Consider the following 18,355-nt stretch of genomic DNA (forward strand, 5'->3'; position numbering starts at 1 on the left):
CTTTACTGTCTAGTTTCTACAGTGAAATTTTTATATGAAAATTTCATATAAAGACTAAAAAACATGAGAAAAAATTCCGTCCATGAAAATATTTATTGTTAGCCTGAACATTTTTTTAAGTCTTCAGAACATAAGTGCTCCAAGGAGCACACTAATAAATTATAGAATATTCAATCAAAAGAATAGGGTGGGTGAACTTACCATTTTAAAGGCTTGATAAAAGCATTTAGGAAAAGAAGCTTCTAACAAATAGAACTATAAATTTCTTTAAAAAAAAAATACTGTGATTTGCCTCCCAAAATGGCTAAGATTAGAATCTTTATGTTGGGATTTTAGTTTTTGAAAAACGTTAACATTTATATAGCACCCACCCTTGCCACTCACCACCAGTAGCAGGCAGGAGAGCTGGCCCTGTCCCTCACCAGCTGTAGCACTCAGGAGCAGGCCCTGTACCTTGCCTGGGCAGCACCGTAGAAATGGCCCTGGTGGCTGGGTCACAGGAGTACTGGTTTGGCCACTCCTCTGCCATGAGGTGGTGTGGGCATGGGTCTGATGCCTTCCCCCTCCCTCACTTTTTGCCAACTGTGGTAGTCAGGAGAGTTGGCCCCAAGATCATAAGAGCAGGAGAGCTATCCCTGCCCCTCACCAGCTGCAGCACTCAGGAGAGAGCCCTGTACCTCACCTGGGCAACACAGTAGAGTTTACCCTGACAGTGAAGGCACAGGTGAGCCAGACTGCCTCCCCAGGGTGTGAGAATGGAGAGCTGGCCCAGCTGCAGCATTCAGGAGAGTGAGGCCTCGAACCTTTACTGGGAAGCATAGTGGGTGTGGGTGAGATGGCCCTGAGGGCGTGAGAACAGGAGAGCTGACTCTACCCAGCGTCAGCTGCAGCACCGGGCAAGCTAACTGGGGCAGTGCTGGAAAACTCACCCTGGTTGTTGGTGAGGTGTGGGAGAACTGGCAGGCTGATCAACTCAGCTACCACCCAGGTACAGATCCACAACTCTGAGTTGTCCCATCCTAAAATCCACCTCATCTTTGAACTTCTGAAACATGGGAAAGGGCCAGTCCTGCAGATCCAAAGCCACAAAATCTTCATAACACTGGGCAACAACAGCAACTCCAGAGGAGTTCCGGTGAGGGTCCAGTATTGATGGTGTAGCAGAGGCCAGAGGACTAGAACCAGACCAATATTGCAGTGAGCATTTGCAAGTAAAGATGTGTAGCCAAAGGACATCCTGTAGACTACATTTTGGCACACTACAGCTTTCACAGTGAGATGTTTTCTATGCTGTTTGTTTTTTTGTTTTGGGGGCAGAGGTTGCAAGGGCAGAGAACTGATATTGAAGGGATAGGGCGATGAGTGGGACTGGGGTGCATGATGTGAAACTCACAAGAATCAATAAAAAGTTTTAAAAGCTTATCACCACCATCGTCGTAATCTGCACTGAGATTTGTGTCACACCACAGACTGGCATATAGCTCTTCCAGTGATTAGATCCTTTCTGAATTGTTAGCCTAAAGCTAAATACTTTGCAGTTTTGTACCCTGCTAATTTGCTGAACTTGTTTATCAGCTGTAGGACACTCCTGGTAGAATTAATGAAGGCATTAATGTATACTATAATATAATCTGCTAATAAAGGTGCTGTGAGTTATAAAAAATTCACATGGCACATTGTGCAGACTAGCTCTATGTTTTGGTGCAAGCTGTGCTCTGGCGTAAGAGCCATTTGGGAAGCGGGAGCCTCAACTGAGAAAATACCCCCTTCAGATTAGTCTGTAGGATATTTTCTTGCTTGATGTTGTAGCAGGGCCCAGCTCACTATGGGTGACACCACCCCAGGGTGGGTGTTCCTGGGGCATATAAGAAAGCAAGCTGAGCCAGCCATGGAGAGCAAGCCTATAAGCAACACTCCTTTATGCCTTCTGCTTCAATTTCTACTTTCAGATTCTTCCCTGACTTCTCAGTGATGGGCTGTAATAGTGTATGGTGAGGTCAGCCTTGTCCTCCCCAGGTGCTTTGTCCATAGTGTTCATCACATCCGTGGAAATCTAACAGAACAAGCAGGATGATAAGAGAATTGATTTTTTTTTTTTGAGATTAAAAGAACAAACAATAAAACCTGGTCTGTTAATGTTGTAAAAGTATGATTTTAGAATACTTATTGTTAGAGAGAAAAGAAACACATTTAGAAAAGAACACATTTAGCCTTCCAGGTGATGGACTACGTAGGAAATGCTCTTCTCTGCCTCATACAAATGACACTGGTATCATTTAAGTTGTGAATTTTCCTCTGCCCAGATGTCCTTTAACTTAGAGAATTTTAAAATGTTGTATTAGTTCCCTTTGTTGTTACTGTGACCAAATAACTTATAGAAGCTGCTTGAAGGGGAATAGGGCTTATATAGGCTCGTGCTTTGAGGCGATACAATACACCGTGGCAGGGAAGCTGTTCTGTAGCCAGGAGGCAGACAAAAATGAGGGCCTCTTGGGGCTCAGCTCACTCTCTCCTCTTAGTCAGTCAGGTCTCCACCCAGGGGGTGATGTCACCCACATTGAGGCTAGGTATTCATTCAGTTAAACCTTTCTAGAAACACCCTCAGTCATGCATGTAGAGACATGTGGTTATCAGAGTTGTCCAGCTGGCAGTGAATATGAACCATCATAAATGTGTGACTGTGATGGGTTGTTCAGCTAACTGCTTAGAGGGGTAAGAGGAAGCGTTTGTCCTCAGATAGTATGCATGTGTCCTCTGCTTGTTCCAGGTGGATGCCATGTACACAAATGTCAAGGTGACTAACATTTGCTCTGATGGAACACTCTACTGCCAAGTGCCTTGCAAGGGTCTGAACAAACTCAATGACCTTCTGCATAAGACAGAGGACTACTTCCACTGCAAGGTATGGTAGAGCACTATCTTTTGAGATTAGCCTCAGACGGCAAGCAAGGAGCTCAGAATGTATTAGGGTGAATAATTGTTTAACAGTCAGAGGTTGACTTTTCAAAATGGGGGGTAGAAAACCCAGATTTCAGAGCTTTGGAGAAGAACTCCCACTTCTGCCTTATAAAATGAAAGAGCAGGAATTTGTCTCAATGAAATATCACAAAGATAGCCTCAGGTACTACCTGGAACAGTGCTAGGCATACAGGAAGTGTTCAGCAGTGGAATCATTGGTTGCTTACAGCAGGCCACTGATGCATCCTAAGCACATGTCCATGGGAGCCAACCTGTCAGACATCACCCTCTAGCTCTCTTCTGAGGAAAGACAGCCCATAAATGTGGTCCACGGTTCAGTTGTGTGAGCTCCTTCCCTCCTGCTTTCCTTCCTTCTGTCCTTCCTTTCACCATCAATCAGGACATGCAGAGGTTTTTTAAGTCACTAATATGATTTCCTGACCTCTGGTATGACATAATTATAATCCAGGATATGTTATAGTTTCTAGGTAACCAAATTCCTGCTACTTCAGCCCTAACTTCTCACCCCTTGAAGGAAACCCTTCCCTTCCCTTTTAGCCAAAAAGGACATCTAGCACCTCAAGCTACTCTGTTCAGCCTTGTAGTATTTTGTCTGCTTGGCCATTCCCCTGCCCCACAATAGAAACAATTGCCTGGTTAGTTTTCTACATTCCTTACGTAGTTTCATATGCAGAATCTGTAGTCTAAAATATGTGTTGAATCACTTTAATTCTTACTCGTATTGTCTAGAGTGGAGACCTCAAATGTGTATCTTTATTCCTTTTCGTTGCAGAGGTGTGTGTGTGTGTGTGTGTGTGTGTGTAATGTATGTATGTATATAAAGTTTCATTTGCTAGGTGAATTTGGTTAAATAAGAGCCCCCCCCCGAGGCTAACTTGGTAAGGATTTGCTTGTCCTAATAATCCAGGATGCTAAAAAGTACTTGACATTTCCTAGTGCTGTGCCACCCAAGGAGAGTTCTTGTCCATAGAGAAGAGCAAGTCCCGGACAGGCCCTCAGTGCAAGCTGGGACAGAAGAGGGCAAAGAAGAACCCTCCCATTCGTTAGCATATTACTGGCACTTATGTCTATGTTGATAACACTTCTTAGTTTGGAGTTAAAAAGAAACAATAAAGTGAAATAATGTTAAAATGTGCAGAGAAGAGGCCTTCATGGCTGACCCAGCCTCCTGGCTTCGTCCATCTGCTCTCTGGTCTGGTCAGATCCAGCAGCTCTTTTTCTGTGGAACTGGTAGAGCCAGACCCCACTGAGCCCACAAACCCTGCTGACACTATAGACGCCGATGGTGCCAGTCTGTGAGTCTGTGTGCCTGTGAGTGAAGAAACTGGTACTAGTGAGCTTGAAGCAGAAGCACCGTGTGTGCTACAGCTGTTCCAGGGGAGGAGGGGAAGGCTGACTGTGTAGGGGTAAACGGTCCACACCTCCACACCGTTTCTCTGTTTGCTTAGAGTAAGAACTGTTTTTTACTTTTTTATTTTTTTTTTACAGCACATGACCTCTGAGTACTTCATCTCATTACCCTTCTGTGGGAAGATCTGCCTCTTCCATTGCAAAGGAAAATGGTTACGAGTGGAGGTAAAATCTTCCCCTTGACTTGTAAAGATTATTGTTAAGTATTTCATATATACAAACAGATTTCTCAGAAGAATAGTAAGCGTGCTTGGACTTATCACCAGCTTCTGACACCCAAGATGGTCATAAGGTTTGAGCTCCTCCTGCCTCTGTTCTAAGGAAATCAGCAGCTAAATTCCTTCATGTTTTTAGTATATCTATGACTGTATACATGACTTTGTATGTATCATATATAATAGAATATATGCAGGAACTATAGAGATAAATATGTATTTAGAATAGATAAAAAATAGGAGTAGGGAGTAAAGTGCCTGCTGCACAAGCAGAGGACCTGAGTCTGAGTCCCTGGCACCCACAGAAAGAACCAGGCATGGCAGCAGGTGCTGTAATCACAGCTCTAGGGAGGCAGACAAACCCTGATAGCCCTGCTGAGTTGATGATTTTGAATTAGTGAGCTTTGGGTTCATTGAAAGAGTCTGTTTAAAAAATAAGGTGGGGAGAAATGAGATAGAGAGTGACTGAAGAATATTCCCATTGACCTCTGGCCTCTACATGTATGCATTTATATATATATATTTATGTATATGTATGTATGCATGTATGTATGTATGTATGTATGTATGTAAAATTTCTTTTCCTAGGTGAGTTTACATAAATAGGACACCCCCATAGAGGCTAACTTGATGAGGATTCATTTGTCATAATAATGTAGGATGCTGAAGAGTACTCGACAAGCAGGTTAAATGTTAAAAGGCAGAGAACATGTGTTTGTGCACTCTTGTGCATATGTACACATACATGTGAATGATCAATTGAAAAACTTCTTTAAAGTTTTATGTAAACAAGTGTCAATGCACTCATCTTCTGAAGCATGCTTTTCAGGCATTATGAAACTCAGTTCTGTTGCTGTAGTGATCCGTTTCACTGCTGTGTAACAGTCTAACTGCAGCCCAATACCATCACTCCACTCTCCCAATGAGTGTCCATAGGTTTGTGCTGCCACTGTGAACCTTCCTATGTGCAGTATCCCTAAGAAGCACAAAGGAACCAACCGTAGCAGATAAACGTTATTTGATTGCTTTCTGAAATGCTTCAACAGGTTAACTAGACTTGCTTTTAGTAAGACTCAACCATCCCTATCCAGGTGAAAGCAGCAGTTCCGCAGTGGTTAGCACCTTTGATGTGACTGTGTTCTCAGAGTGTGTCACATGCTCAGCATGGTATTTTTCAGCTCCTAAAGCTGTGTTGATTAGATTTAAATGTACAGATCTGCTTTTAATTTAAAATGTAACTCAAGACTCTCCAAAAGAGACCACACTTACCCTGTTAACATTTGTGTAAGCAGTCTCTTAATTACAAAGCCAGGAAATCAATATTAGTACAAGTAGCTAATGTGCAGGGTTTTCTGTTGTTTCTCAGATTGCCCCATCATGTTCTTTTCTGCTCTGGGATCCAGTCTGGATGCCCCATTGCGTACCTGTCCTATCTTCTCTAAATCCTCCAAAATGCTGCTAGTTGGCTTCATTTTTATGACGCTAAAGAGTAGTGTCATTTTGTAAATTCTCCCTCAATTTGAGTGTCTTCATATTTAAATTTCTGCTGTATATTTTGGACAGAAGTGCTTCTTGATGCATTACAAATACTTAGGATACATATAGGTATTATTTTATTGCTATGAAATTGTTTAAGTGATGTCTTTGCTCTTGGCAGGTATACTAGAATTATAGGGGTTTGTATAGTTTTTCCGTTGCTGAACATTCATTTGGACTTTATTTTATTCCCTCTGACTCTTTGAGCTTCAGTTTTTTTCAGTTGGTAGAAATGATTAGGTTTTAGTATAACCATTGCTCCTCTCATTGCAGATCACCAATGTTCACAGCAGCCGGGCACTCGACGTTCAGTTCCTAGACTCTGGCAATTCAACATCTGTGAAAGTGTCAGAGCTCAGAGAAATCCCACCTCGGTTCCTGCAGGAAATGCTCGCCATACCCCCTCAGGTATGACCTGCCTAGTCCTGGGGTCTCGGAAGAGCTTCCTGCTCGTTGATTGTCAGTGCCGGTCCTGATCAGGAGCAGCGTCTCAGTTTGTAAGAAGATTGGAGAGTGACCAAGTGTGGCTGTTCCCTTGTTTTTAGAGGTGAATTTGGCTGACTTACACAAGAAGTCAGTCACATTTACAGAAAACACTTTTTTTTTTTTTTCCAAGACAGTGTTTCCCTATGTAGCCTTGGCTGTCCTGGCCTCACTTTATAGATCATGCTGTCCTCACACAGAGATTCTCCTGCCTGTGCCTCCCTGGGTGCTGGAATCACAGGTGTACACCACCGCACCCAGCTCCAGAAAACCGTTTAGCAAACACTTGTTTTCAAGTACACAGAGTCATTAGGCTGTTACCCCAAGTAGAGGTTCCACTGTAGTAATCCCAGCACTGACACTAACTAGCCAGCTTCTACACACCTGCAGGATGTTTTATGCAAGTGTTTATTTCCAGGAATTGTAGTTTATTTGGCTCACCGTTCTTTTGGAAATGTGTTTATAGGTACTCATTTTCCTGTAAGACTTTCTCCCATATAAGTATTGGGAATGATAACATTGACCATAGCCTGTCCCTAGGGAGCATTCAGATGATAGCTGTGAGTCACTATAAACATCTTGGTGTTGTTAAGATGCACTTACTACCTTGAAAGGAAATACAGGATTTGTTTTACAGGAATATATATATCATAAATATATGGTTAATTAGTATGTTCTATTAAATATTTGCACCAAGCATGGTGGCACACTTATCTAATCCCAGCACTAGGGCGGTAGAGGCAAAAGGACCAAGAGTTCATGGTCATCCTTGGCTACATAGTGATGTCTAAGGTTAGCTTGAACTTATCAATCCAAGGTTAGTCCATGAAACCTGGTCTCAGAAAACAACAAACAGTGGATTGCATATTTCCCCTTGACTACTTTCCAGAAGACACGTCTCACAATTAGGACCAGGGCCTAAAGCGTGGTTTTCTATGACTAACGTGACTTACAGCATTTACATCAAATCTCCATTGCTTTTTTCTGACATAGAAAAGAATTGAGCTCCTGTGCAAGCTTGTTTTCGTGATGTCTTTTACCCTGTTGATAGGCAGCCATGATACTGGAAGTCCATGGTCCTTTCAGTGCTACAGTTCTAGGACACAGCTCTGGCCTCCATGCCTCCTCATGGCCATGTCCACCTAGGGCCTGTGTCATACTGACAAGGTTCCCTGGCTTTCGAGAGAGGCTTCAGGCCTACTACTGCTTCTCTGAAAGTTAAATGATAGTCCCTTTATGCTGCACTGTTGTATGTAACAGACATTAAACACATTTTTTTTCTAAATTCCTTATTTGGTAAGTGTGGTGACTACTTTTTGCAGGTCCCATAAAGGCCAGCTTTCCAGCCTCTAGTTAGCATCCCCAAGAGGGCTAAGTCACAGAAGCAAACCCATAAAACTTATATGTTTCAACTCCTGACTTTAAGACATTTAAACAAATGAATAGATTGCCAAGATTTTAAAAATAATATTTTTCTGTCAGTAAAGAGCTTATTTCCAGCATTTCTTTTAATCATTTAGAAAATGTGATTATACTAAGAGCTCTGTCTTGGTGGCAGAGCTGCTGATCAGCCTGTGGCCTTTCCTGCCAGCAGAGCCTGTACTTACCTGTGTGCCAGCCCATTGGGCTGCCTGCCCTCTTGCCCTGCAGAGTGCTCTCTCTACTCTGAGTAGCCTGGTCATCACCTGCACGTTTTCCAGGGAAAGACTCAGAGCCTAGGAAAAGGGTAGGCATGAGGGGCACTAAGAGAGCACAGAAAGAATCTGGGGTGGCCATCACAAGACTCCTTTCCTCAGCTCAAGGCTCAGAAGTAGCTGAAGAAATCCCTCAAGTCGCTGTCCCTCCTGTGGCATTCTGCAGCACCTCGGAGTACAAGAGTACTGGGGTGGGGGCAGGGTTGAGGTGTTGGGTACCTGTGGATTTAAGGGTTTTTGTCTTCTCCAGTTCTCCTCTCTGCCTCCTTCAGGAGGTGAGCACAAGTGCCTGGCATCCTTGGGTTTCTTGGGAGATGCTGAATGAAGTAGACAAGCTTCCTTCAAGACTTGCAGCAAAGCCAGGTTGTTCCAGGTGTCCCATCTGTTCAGCTCTGTGACCTGCCACAGGCTGCTCCCTGGAGCTGTGACCATCTCTAAAGTGGTGCACAGCACATGTCGAACCAGAGGATTATGGGGTGACACAAGTGTCTGGTATAAACCCCCTGGCCCCTGGGAGGATTAAAAAAGGTAGTGACATAAATAGACAGCACAGAGCAGCCACTCAGACCAGGAGCTCTGACTGCTATTATCTACTGCAGTGCCTGGCTTTAGGGACACAGATGTTATACCTATTTTAAGACAATGTATTTGCTCCACACCATGTTGTATTGTGTGTGTGTGTGTGTGTGATTTTTTTTCCAGGCTATAAAGTGCTGTTTGGCTGATCTTCCACAGTCCATTGGCATGTGGACACCAGATGCTGTTCTGTGGTTAAGAGATTCTGTTTTGAATTGCTCAGACTGCAGCATTAAGGTTAGTTATCTTACTGGTACTGGGACATCTGGAAAGAGCTGCAGCTCAGGGTTTGCATGGGTGAATTTTACCTCACTCATTTGTTGTAAATGGACAAATTTTTACTTCCAAGAGATGAATTATATGTGTAGCCATAACGTATTTCATCAATCATTTCTATTTAAAGAGTTGTCCTCCAGCTCCTGTATTGTTTACAAACCCCCATTTCCCTGTTATTAATAAAGCAGCAGAGATACTTAGTTCTCTTCTCCAGTCTTGCTGATTGACTCCAATATTGTGATCATGTGTCTGCATAAGTATTTTTAAGACAATAAATTTTTTCCTAAAGTAAAGTGCATTATAAATAAATCAGCCACTACTAACCCTGGGGTTTGCCCATTTTTTTCTGAAACTTCTTAGCTTATTCTCACATTTCTAGGGTGAAGAACATTAGACACCCCTCTTATCTCTTAAACCCATGCAGACAGTGCTACTGAATTTAAACATGAAGCTGAAATCCTTTGAGTAGTATGTTCCCAAGATCTAAGTCATTTCCTCCAGCCCTGATTCTCCTGTCCCTGTGTGCCCGTGGAGTCTAGCCCTGACTCATGTATGCATGTGCTGTCTAGGCTGCTGCTGTGCACATTGCATGTGCCGCACTGGTGCTGATGCATTTGCTTGTTTGATTATGCCTTGTTTTGTGGTCTTCATTGTCACATGATAGCACATGTTGTTTTCTTACCTACTCCTAAAGCCAAAGTGTTGGGTATACAATAAAAACACTATGTATTTTTCCTTTTGAGATAATGCCTGGCTTTATAGCCCTGGCTGGCCTAGAACTTGAAGTAATCTCTCTGACTTAGGCTCTCTTGCAGGCACATTTCTTCAATCTTGGCTTTAAAAGTATTTTTTAGTGGTTATTTTTAATGGTACTCTGTATCATAAATATCAAGATGAATCATAGTCAATATTTCAGTAGACATCAAAGGATGGATTTAAGTGGTGCACCTTACTGAAGGGAGCACAGTTTTCAAAGTAAATTGTCCTAGATGGGCTGTCTTACTGGTTCTTATCCCTCTTTATACCTGTGTCCCTCTCTTCTATTTTGTGTCCTCTCTGATAGATGCAGCCTGAAGTGTCTCTCTCTCTCTCTCTCTCTCTCTCTCTCTCTCTCTCTCTTTTGTTACTGTCCCTAAAACGAACGGTAGGAGCTGATGAGCATCACTAAGTTGCCCATCCCTTCAGACATGCATTGGTGCTATTATAATGACCACTGCATGGCATTGCCGTATGTACAGGGTGGGAAGTCAGACATTCTTCTCTTCTCCTACCCTGGCTCCTCTGTGTGACTGTGGAGGGAGATACACACTAGGACCAAAAAAAGAATTAGGACCAGCTATCCCAGGTAACTGCCATCTTGGCATCCTTAGTGGCAGCAGCCACACAGTACAGGATCTTTTTCAGTTTTATTTCTGTAAGTTTTGCTGCTGTTTTATAGATGTTTTGGCACAGTGCCTGTTAGGCTGTGAAAGATAAATCATCTTGCCATAATAATTTTTTGCATTACTCTGCTTTGCTATTTTAGTATCAGTGTCAACATGGATTTTCTAAATTGGCTTTTTGCGTCTTTTCAAAGGTTACAAAAGTGGATGAAAGCAAAGGAGTTGCATACGTGTACCTATTTACTCCCAAGAACTTCCCCGATCCTCATCGCAGCATTAACCGGCAGATCACAAATGCGGACCTGTGGAAGCATCAGAAGGATGTGTTTCTGAGTGCCGTGCCCACTGCAGCCAGCTCATCTGGCAGCAGGAACGGCAGCACGCCTGCTCCGGGAAGCCCTGGAGAGGGTCTCAGAAAGAGCCACCCAGAGGTCATCAGAAAGTCCGTGCTGGACCACACCAGCTCCTTCTCCTTGGAGGAACTGCCCCCTCCAGTCCACTTGTCAAAGTCAGGGGAACACATGGATGTATATGTCCCCGTGGCCTGTCACCCTGGCCACTTTGTCATCCAGCCTTGGCAGGAGATTCATAAGTTGGAGGTGCTGATGGAGGAGATGATCCTGTACTACAGCGTGTCTGAGGAGCGCCATATAGCGGTGGAGAGAGACCAAGTGTACGCTGCCAAAGTGGAGAAGAAGTAGGTCCTAGGCAGAGCCTTGTAACAAAGTATAGCATGGTCATGAGGGTCCTTAGTTTCTCCAGTGAGACATGGCCCGAACAAATGAGAATTTTGAGTGGAAAAATGGACTTGATAAATTGTGCAAAATTTGTGATGTTTAAAATAGTAACATGTTGAAAGTTAGTTTTATACACAAAATGAGGTTTTAAGTGTTTGCCCTATTTTTCTATTAGGAGAAAAAGCTTTTATTCAGAAAATAATTCGTGATTTTATTTAATGGCTTAATTTTTAAATGTTAGTTGTGGAAAACTTGGCAGAAAAGATATAAGAAACTGAAAGCAGCTTCCCTGATAGAGCGTGTGCTAACCCTCTCCTGTAATCTCTCCAGATCTCTCTGTGTATTTGTACCATTGCTGTGCTCTTATAAAGTTGTACTTGTTTTTTAAAACTCTAATAATCTGTGCTAAAAACTTCTCAGAAACAGCTGTGGATGACTGATTATCTATCTTGTGGGGAAAGCATAATTAGCATTTTCTTTAGTTAGGTAGGTTCCCCCAGATCTTTAAGTATTACAAATAAGTATAGCCATTATTACAAATAATAAACCATTGTTTCACCTCTGGTTATTCAGTAAGAGTCTTTGGAAAAAAGTTATTAGTTAGAAGATGCACAGATTCCCACCATCCACTGTCAGTTGCTCCTTGGCAGGTATAGCACCTTTTTAGGGAATGGCATGCATTGTTTGTTTCACTGCCCCTCATATGGTCCTGTTTGGATCCTCACCCCCTTCCTCCCAAACCATCAGGATGTGCTGAGTTGGCCCCAGTGGAGCACAAGCTCCCCTCTCAGCACTCATGCCACACAGGGTCTTAGAAGATGAGGAGCCACCATAGGGAAGGCAAACTTCTTAATGATGAACACAAAGATTCTCTCCACTCCCCCCCACTCCAGACACAGTTTAACTGCTAATTATTATTTTACACAAAAAGATTTTCTTTCTAAGATAGTCAACATAGGCATGCAGAAAATGTCATCTTTATGGAGGAAAAACAATTTTTAACTCTAAAATGTGAAAAATAATAGTCCTCATTTTGAAAAGCATGAGCCTGTGTCATAAGCTTTTCATCTGTAAAAGTCATTTTTATCATGTCATTTTGCTATTTACAACTCTTAAGCATAAGTGGGTTTGACTCAATTTGTAGAAATCTGTCTTAAAAAGAAGTCTTTCAACTTTGGGCAGAGTGCAGGGAATCTTATGAAAGAAGGGGGAGATAGAAAGACCTGGAGGGAACAGGAGCTCCACAAGTAGAGCAACAGAACCAAAAAAATCTAGGCAGAGGGGTCTTTTCTGAGACTGATACTCCAAACAAGGACCATGCATGGAGATAACCTAGAACCCTTGCACAGATATTGCCCATGGCAGCTCAGTGTCCAAGAGGGTTCCCCAGTAATAGGAACAGGGACCATCTCTGACATGAACTCAGTGGCTAGCTCTTTGATCACCTCCGCCTGAGGGGGTGCAGCCTTACCAGTCCATAGAGGAAGACAATGAAGCCAGTCCTGATGAGACCTGATAGACTAGGGTCAGATGGGGGGGGGGAGGACCTCCCCTATCATTGGGCTGGGGGAGGGGCAGAGGGAGGGAGGGTGGGATTGGGAGGGAATTGGGTATGGGGCTACATCTGGGATACAAAGTAAATAAACTGTAATTAATATGAAAAAAAAATTAAAAAAAAAGTCTTTCCAGGGCAACTGTCATTGGAGGGCAGCTGAATGATGCTTGGTGTTGGGAAGGCCTATCCAGAGGAATAGAGTTGCCCCTGCCTCCCACTGCTGCCCTCCAGCATGCCTGTCAGAGCAGCTCGATGTTAGGACTGTGGGCTCTAACCAGCCAATTGTTCATGGATAATAGATATTTTAAAGATAAGGATATATTAATGAATTTTTAAGGTTCAGGAGTCAAGCAGTGTGAAGTGTTTAATTAAAGCACTGTCTTAAGACTCACAACTGCTGAACTTTATTCCCAGCTATGGCAAGCTAATACATAGGAATTTGACACATTTAGAAATTGTCATGGTCTCCAAATCTCTTACTGAGAAGCACCTGGAAACCCATGAAAAGCTCCAGTTGTCCTTTCTCATCCAATCCCTTCATCTAAGCCTCATGGACAGGCCCAGTACCTGTGGTTTTAACAGTCTGGGTCATGTTTGTGCTGGAGCCGATGTCTAGCTCAGTGTGAGCCTCTGTGTGAGCGCCTGGCTCGGTAGTTCAGGTCAGCAGTAAGAACAACCCGCTTTCTGTGGTGTTCGTGCTGCTCCATACTCAGTGGGTTCCCCTGTAGCTTAAAGATGGTGCTGTGACTACAGACCAAATGGATTTATCGCACCCCTCTTGTCTCTTCAACAAATGAACAGCCTGGCATGTTAACCTAGGAAAAGTCCCCTCCAGTCTGGTCTACAGTTTCCACCTAGTTCATCTTCAGATGCCGGCTGGCACTTGCTAAATGCCTGTTGTAACGCCAAGTATCAAACAAGACACTTTTACCCAAAAAGTAAAATGTTATACGTGAGATAACTGAGGCTCAGGCCAGAGTGACACCACAGGACAGTGGGCCAGGATGATTCTCACTCAGGTGTGCTTGGCTGTGAATTCTCTCTGTGTCCCGGTTGTCTGTAAGGTCTATGCATTCTTGCTTCCTGCATCCTAATTCTGCCCTCGTGTTTGCGTATTCCCTTAGATGCCCTCCATCACATACAGGGATTAAAACTGCCCTCATTGTGTTTTACCCTGGGGTGGCCCTGGGGCGGCCCTGGGGCTTCTATCTGATAAACTTGTTGCAGAAAATGCTTGGTCCTGCCACCAGAGGGCCAGTCCAACAGCCCATTCAGTTGCTAAGACATCTATAGATGCTTTGATTTGAGTTGTAAGGAACTGCCCTCTTCCTATGGTTGAGACCATAAGACTTTAAACTGGTCCTTCATAGGTTCACCTTGAAGTCTGTTTTATCATTTTTACAATGCTGTCATGTGAATTTCAGGTGCTTTTGAGCCAAACTAGAGTGCCTCCCCATGCCTTTCTACTCTTTTCAGGTTATTTTAGGGGCAGGCTGGATTTTGTGGGATTTGGTTTTTAACACTTTTCACACGGAATAACTCAAATCATTAATTTTTGTTTTTATTTAGATTTTTTTAAATGTTTAAAAGTTTAAGTGTATGTGTGTTTTACCTGCTTGTATGTCTGTTCCCTGGAGCTGCCATTTGGGTGCTAGAAATTGAACCTGGGTCCTCTGGGAGAGCCGCTGGTACTCTTAACCTCTGAGCCATCTCTCTGGCACAGATTTTTTTTTTCTAAAATTTTAAACAGAGAAAACAGATTTGTTGAGGAGAAGAGAGAACTAAGAATGGGAGGGGCTCCAAGGGAGGGCTACTCTCTCCAGACTGCCACCAAGTCTTTTATGCCTGTGTCATCTCTTACTCTAGTCTTACTGGATCATTTGCCCGTCATGCTCTCATGTCTTCTCAGCTTTGCTCCGTTCCTGCCTCGAGCAACACTGGCTTCCACTGCATCTCTCTTTCCATCTTGCAGACATGGACCATGGACCAAATGTGGCCACCATGTGCCTCCTTAGGGCGAGGGACCCATTGCCTGGCCCTGACCACCCCCATGACCTCTGTTCCAGCCTAAAGAGGGTTGGAAGTGCAACAGTGACTGCCTTTCACTGGCCCCCTGAGGCCTGTAAAACACCCGAGTGAGCAGATGTATCCAAGGAGCCAGTGGCGCAGCACAGCAGGCGGTGGTAACCTCTGAGAAAGCAGCCACAGTTGCTTGCAGACACCCGTGGCTTATTTTTGTGCATATCATGTAATACTTGCTTCCCTTCGGAATGAGTGTGTTGACTTTGGTTGTTCTCTCTTTTAAACCCAATGTGCTTCTAGGTGGTACAGGGTGCTTTTGAAAGGAATCCTGACCAATGGGCTGGTGTCTGTGTATGAGCTGGACTACGGCAAGCATGAGCTGGTCAACATAAGGAAAGTGCAGCCCCTAGTGGATGTGTTCCGAAAGCTGCCATTTCAGGCGGTCACCGCTCAACTTGCAGGTAATTTCTGCAGTGTGTCTCGGCTGCAGTGGGACTTGAGCTCTCCTTCGTGCTATATTCTTAACAAGGTCAGGCTCACTAGTTAGCCTACTTCCCGTTGTTTCAGCTAACAGCACCCTGTCCACGATGTTCGTTTTCACGATCCGTCTGTTCTCCCCTCTGCTTTCTGACGCTGGTGGCATGTCTGACACGTTTCTAAAGTGCAGTCCTGGGTAGACACAGTGTTGTGTCTTGGTTTTCCTCCTTCACAGTGTCCCAGTTTGGGGGCTATAAATGTCCTAGATGGGCTAGTTGTCACCTTTTCCTCAGAGCCGCAGAGTGAACCAAGCATCCCATTCGTATAAATGCCAAGCGTAGGTTTACAGCTCAGGTATACCTCTAGCCAATGCTATTTATTTTTGATGGGTGTAAAGTAGTCCATTCACTCAGTATTTCCCTGTTGTCGAATGGTAATAAAAAAACAAGCAAAAAGCAATGAAACTTTCACCTAAATAACCAGCAAGCAGAAATTTAATGATCTTTCATTCCAAAATTATTTTACTGCTTAAATTATACATGCACTTGGTGGGCCATTACAGTCGCAAAACATAGGGGCAAGTGAGTTTTCTGTTTGCCTCCCAACACAGGTTATAAATGTAGCTTCAAAATATATTGACATTTGACACGCTGGTTTAGCAGCTCCACGGTGATACTGCTTTGTAGTGTAATCTAGTGAGGTCTTCCTTTGCTCTTTTGAGAGGCAGTTCAGCTGTGACTCCCCTATTAGCAGCTGCTGGGGCCCCTCAGTTTGAGCAGAGGGCTTGGAAGCCAGCGGGACTCCTGCACTTCCCTGGGCCCTTTGTGTCCTGCCACGCTGGGATATATGGCCTTGCAGCTATCCTGTGCCACTTGACCCCTTTGCTGAAGTCTGAGGCCTTGGCCTTGCATACCCCAAACAGCATGGAACAGTCAGGGAAAGTGACACAGACAAGGGCATGTGTGAATTCCTTGCTGGTTGTCCAACCCCTAGTTGGAAGTGGGCAGTATCTCATTTTGAAATACTGGCCATTCTCTCTGTGCCTTTCTGCCAGGATTCAAAGCAGCTTATGTAGCTGAACATAAAGCAAAAGAGGTGCTTTGTATATAGCATGGTCATTGGTTAGTCTGGGTTTTTAGGTGGTTTCTTCAGATTTAATGTTTACTTTTTCTTCATTTCTACTTTGAATGCCCAGCTTTAACTAACGGCACATTTTGTCAAATGTAGCATGTCACTGTGAAGAGGGTTCTCTGAGGGATGAGTACCTAGCTGTCCGGCGGGCCCTTCAGCAGCAGCGCCCCACCACAAGAGCTTTCCAGGGTCTCACCCATGGTGCTGTAAATTTCTCCCTAAACACTGTTCTTGGTTTGCAGCACACTTTCTGCTGTGCTGTGTTTTCATTCTCATTAGCTCAAAATATTGTAAAGTCCCTCTAGGGTCTCCTTACCTGTGTGTGTGTTAGTTTCTCCTTCTTGATGTTGTGGGGTTTTCTGCTAGCTTTCTGTTGATGTCCAGGGTAACTCACTGTGGTCTGAGCAGACACTGTGTGATTTCTGTTGCTTTGAATTTGTCCAGGTGTGTTTTATGTCCCAGAATATGATTCCATGAAAGCTTGAGAAGAATTGTTATCTGCTGCTACTGAGTGATGTGGCCTGTAGATGTCACATCCACTTATAGTGTTGAGTTCAGAACATCCTGCTGAAGCTATATTCCCACTCTGTGGGTGGGTGTGGTGTGTGCATGTGGGGTGCATGGCGGGGAGGGAAATGTATGTGTATGTGGGAAGAGTGTGTCATGTATGTAACGTGTGTGGGTGCATGTGTGTGGCATATGTGGTACGTGTGTGTGTGTGTGTGTGTGTGTGTGTGTGTATGTGTGGTGTGTGTCCAGGTAGAGCGGGTGCTGGTGCCCAAACCTGTTCCTGCTCATGTGGAGAACAGAGCTCAATGTCAGGTGTCCTGCTCTTTTGCTCTGGACTTGGTATCTGGTCTTTTCCCTGATGTGAAGCTCAGTGGCTAGTGAGCTTAGACTGATCCTCCTGTTTGTGCCTTCTAGCAGTGGAATCACCATGTGTCATCATGCCAGGGTTTCTCACAAGCGCTGGGGATTGAACTCAAATACTTGTGCCTGCATAGGCACAATGTGCCCACTGAGCCAGCTGTCTGTGTGACAGGGGCTGTTACATCTCGGCAAATAAGTCGCCTGTTTGTTCCTATGACACTAGCCAGTTAGCCTGGAGTGCCTCGGTGTGATGTTGGGTGTGTCCACATTAGGGACCATTGATTCTTCTTAGAAAAGGAGCTTTTGCTGTTGCATCATGCGTTCCTGTCTGTGATAATTGTCCTCGCACTGAAGTCTACTTTCTCAAATTAATATCTCTGGATGATTGTTGTCATGATGGCATAACTTTCTCCATCCCAGTTCCTGTTTTATGTGGGTCTTTTGAGTAAATTTTTGTTACATGCATATAACTGGGTCTTGCTTTTTTATCCACTCTGATAATCTGTCTTTTAATTCATGTGTTTAGACAAATGATGTTTAAGGTGATTATTAAGGGCTGGAGGGTAATTTAGTTGGTAAAGTGTTTGCCCTGCCAGCACATGTTAAAACAAACAAACAAACAAATAAACAAACTTCTGAGCATGGTGGCTTCATGCTTGGAACTGCACTGCTAAGGCCGAGACTGTCAGATCCTGAGATTTTCTAGCAATTAGCCCAGCATACTCATCAACTTTCTAGCTAGTAAGAAACCTTGTCTCAAAAAACAAGCGCCAGGTGGCTCCTGAAGAGCAGTACCAGCACTGTGTCCCCCGACCTCCACATGCGCACACGTACATGCCATTATCAACACAATTAGGTCAATAGTCATCACAGTTGTTAGTTTCCCATGTGTTATCCTTGTCCATCATTCATAGTTTTGTCTTCCACTCTCTTCTGTCTGTTTGTGTGTCTTGTGTGTTTTGAGACAAGGTGTCCCATGACTCATGCAGGCCTCAAAGTCATTGTGTAGCCC

General features: G+C 43.9%; 1 protein-coding gene across 5 annotated transcripts in view; it reads left to right on the forward strand.

The window, feature by feature from the left end:
• Tdrd7 (tudor domain containing 7) overlaps positions 1 to 18,355 on the forward strand; it is a 71,944-nt gene that overhangs the window by 50,271 nt on the left and 3,318 nt on the right. For all 5 annotated transcript variants that reach the window (XM_060379867.1, XM_021647979.2, XM_060379868.1 and 2 more), the window contains 6 exons: positions 2,768 to 2,902; positions 4,468 to 4,554; positions 6,414 to 6,548; positions 9,020 to 9,130; positions 10,746 to 11,248; positions 15,166 to 15,326. In XM_060379867.1, coding sequence (XP_060235850.1) covers positions 2,768 to 2,902; positions 4,468 to 4,554; positions 6,414 to 6,548; positions 9,020 to 9,130; positions 10,746 to 11,248; positions 15,166 to 15,326 — 1,132 coding nt within the window. The remainder of the gene's footprint in view (positions 1 to 2,767; positions 2,903 to 4,467; positions 4,555 to 6,413; positions 6,549 to 9,019; positions 9,131 to 10,745; positions 11,249 to 15,165; positions 15,327 to 18,355) is intronic.

This window comes from Meriones unguiculatus, chromosome 3 (genome assembly GCF_030254825.1).
Source record: "Meriones unguiculatus strain TT.TT164.6M chromosome 3, Bangor_MerUng_6.1, whole genome shotgun sequence".
Lineage (NCBI taxonomy): Eukaryota > Metazoa > Chordata > Mammalia > Rodentia > Muridae > Meriones > Meriones unguiculatus.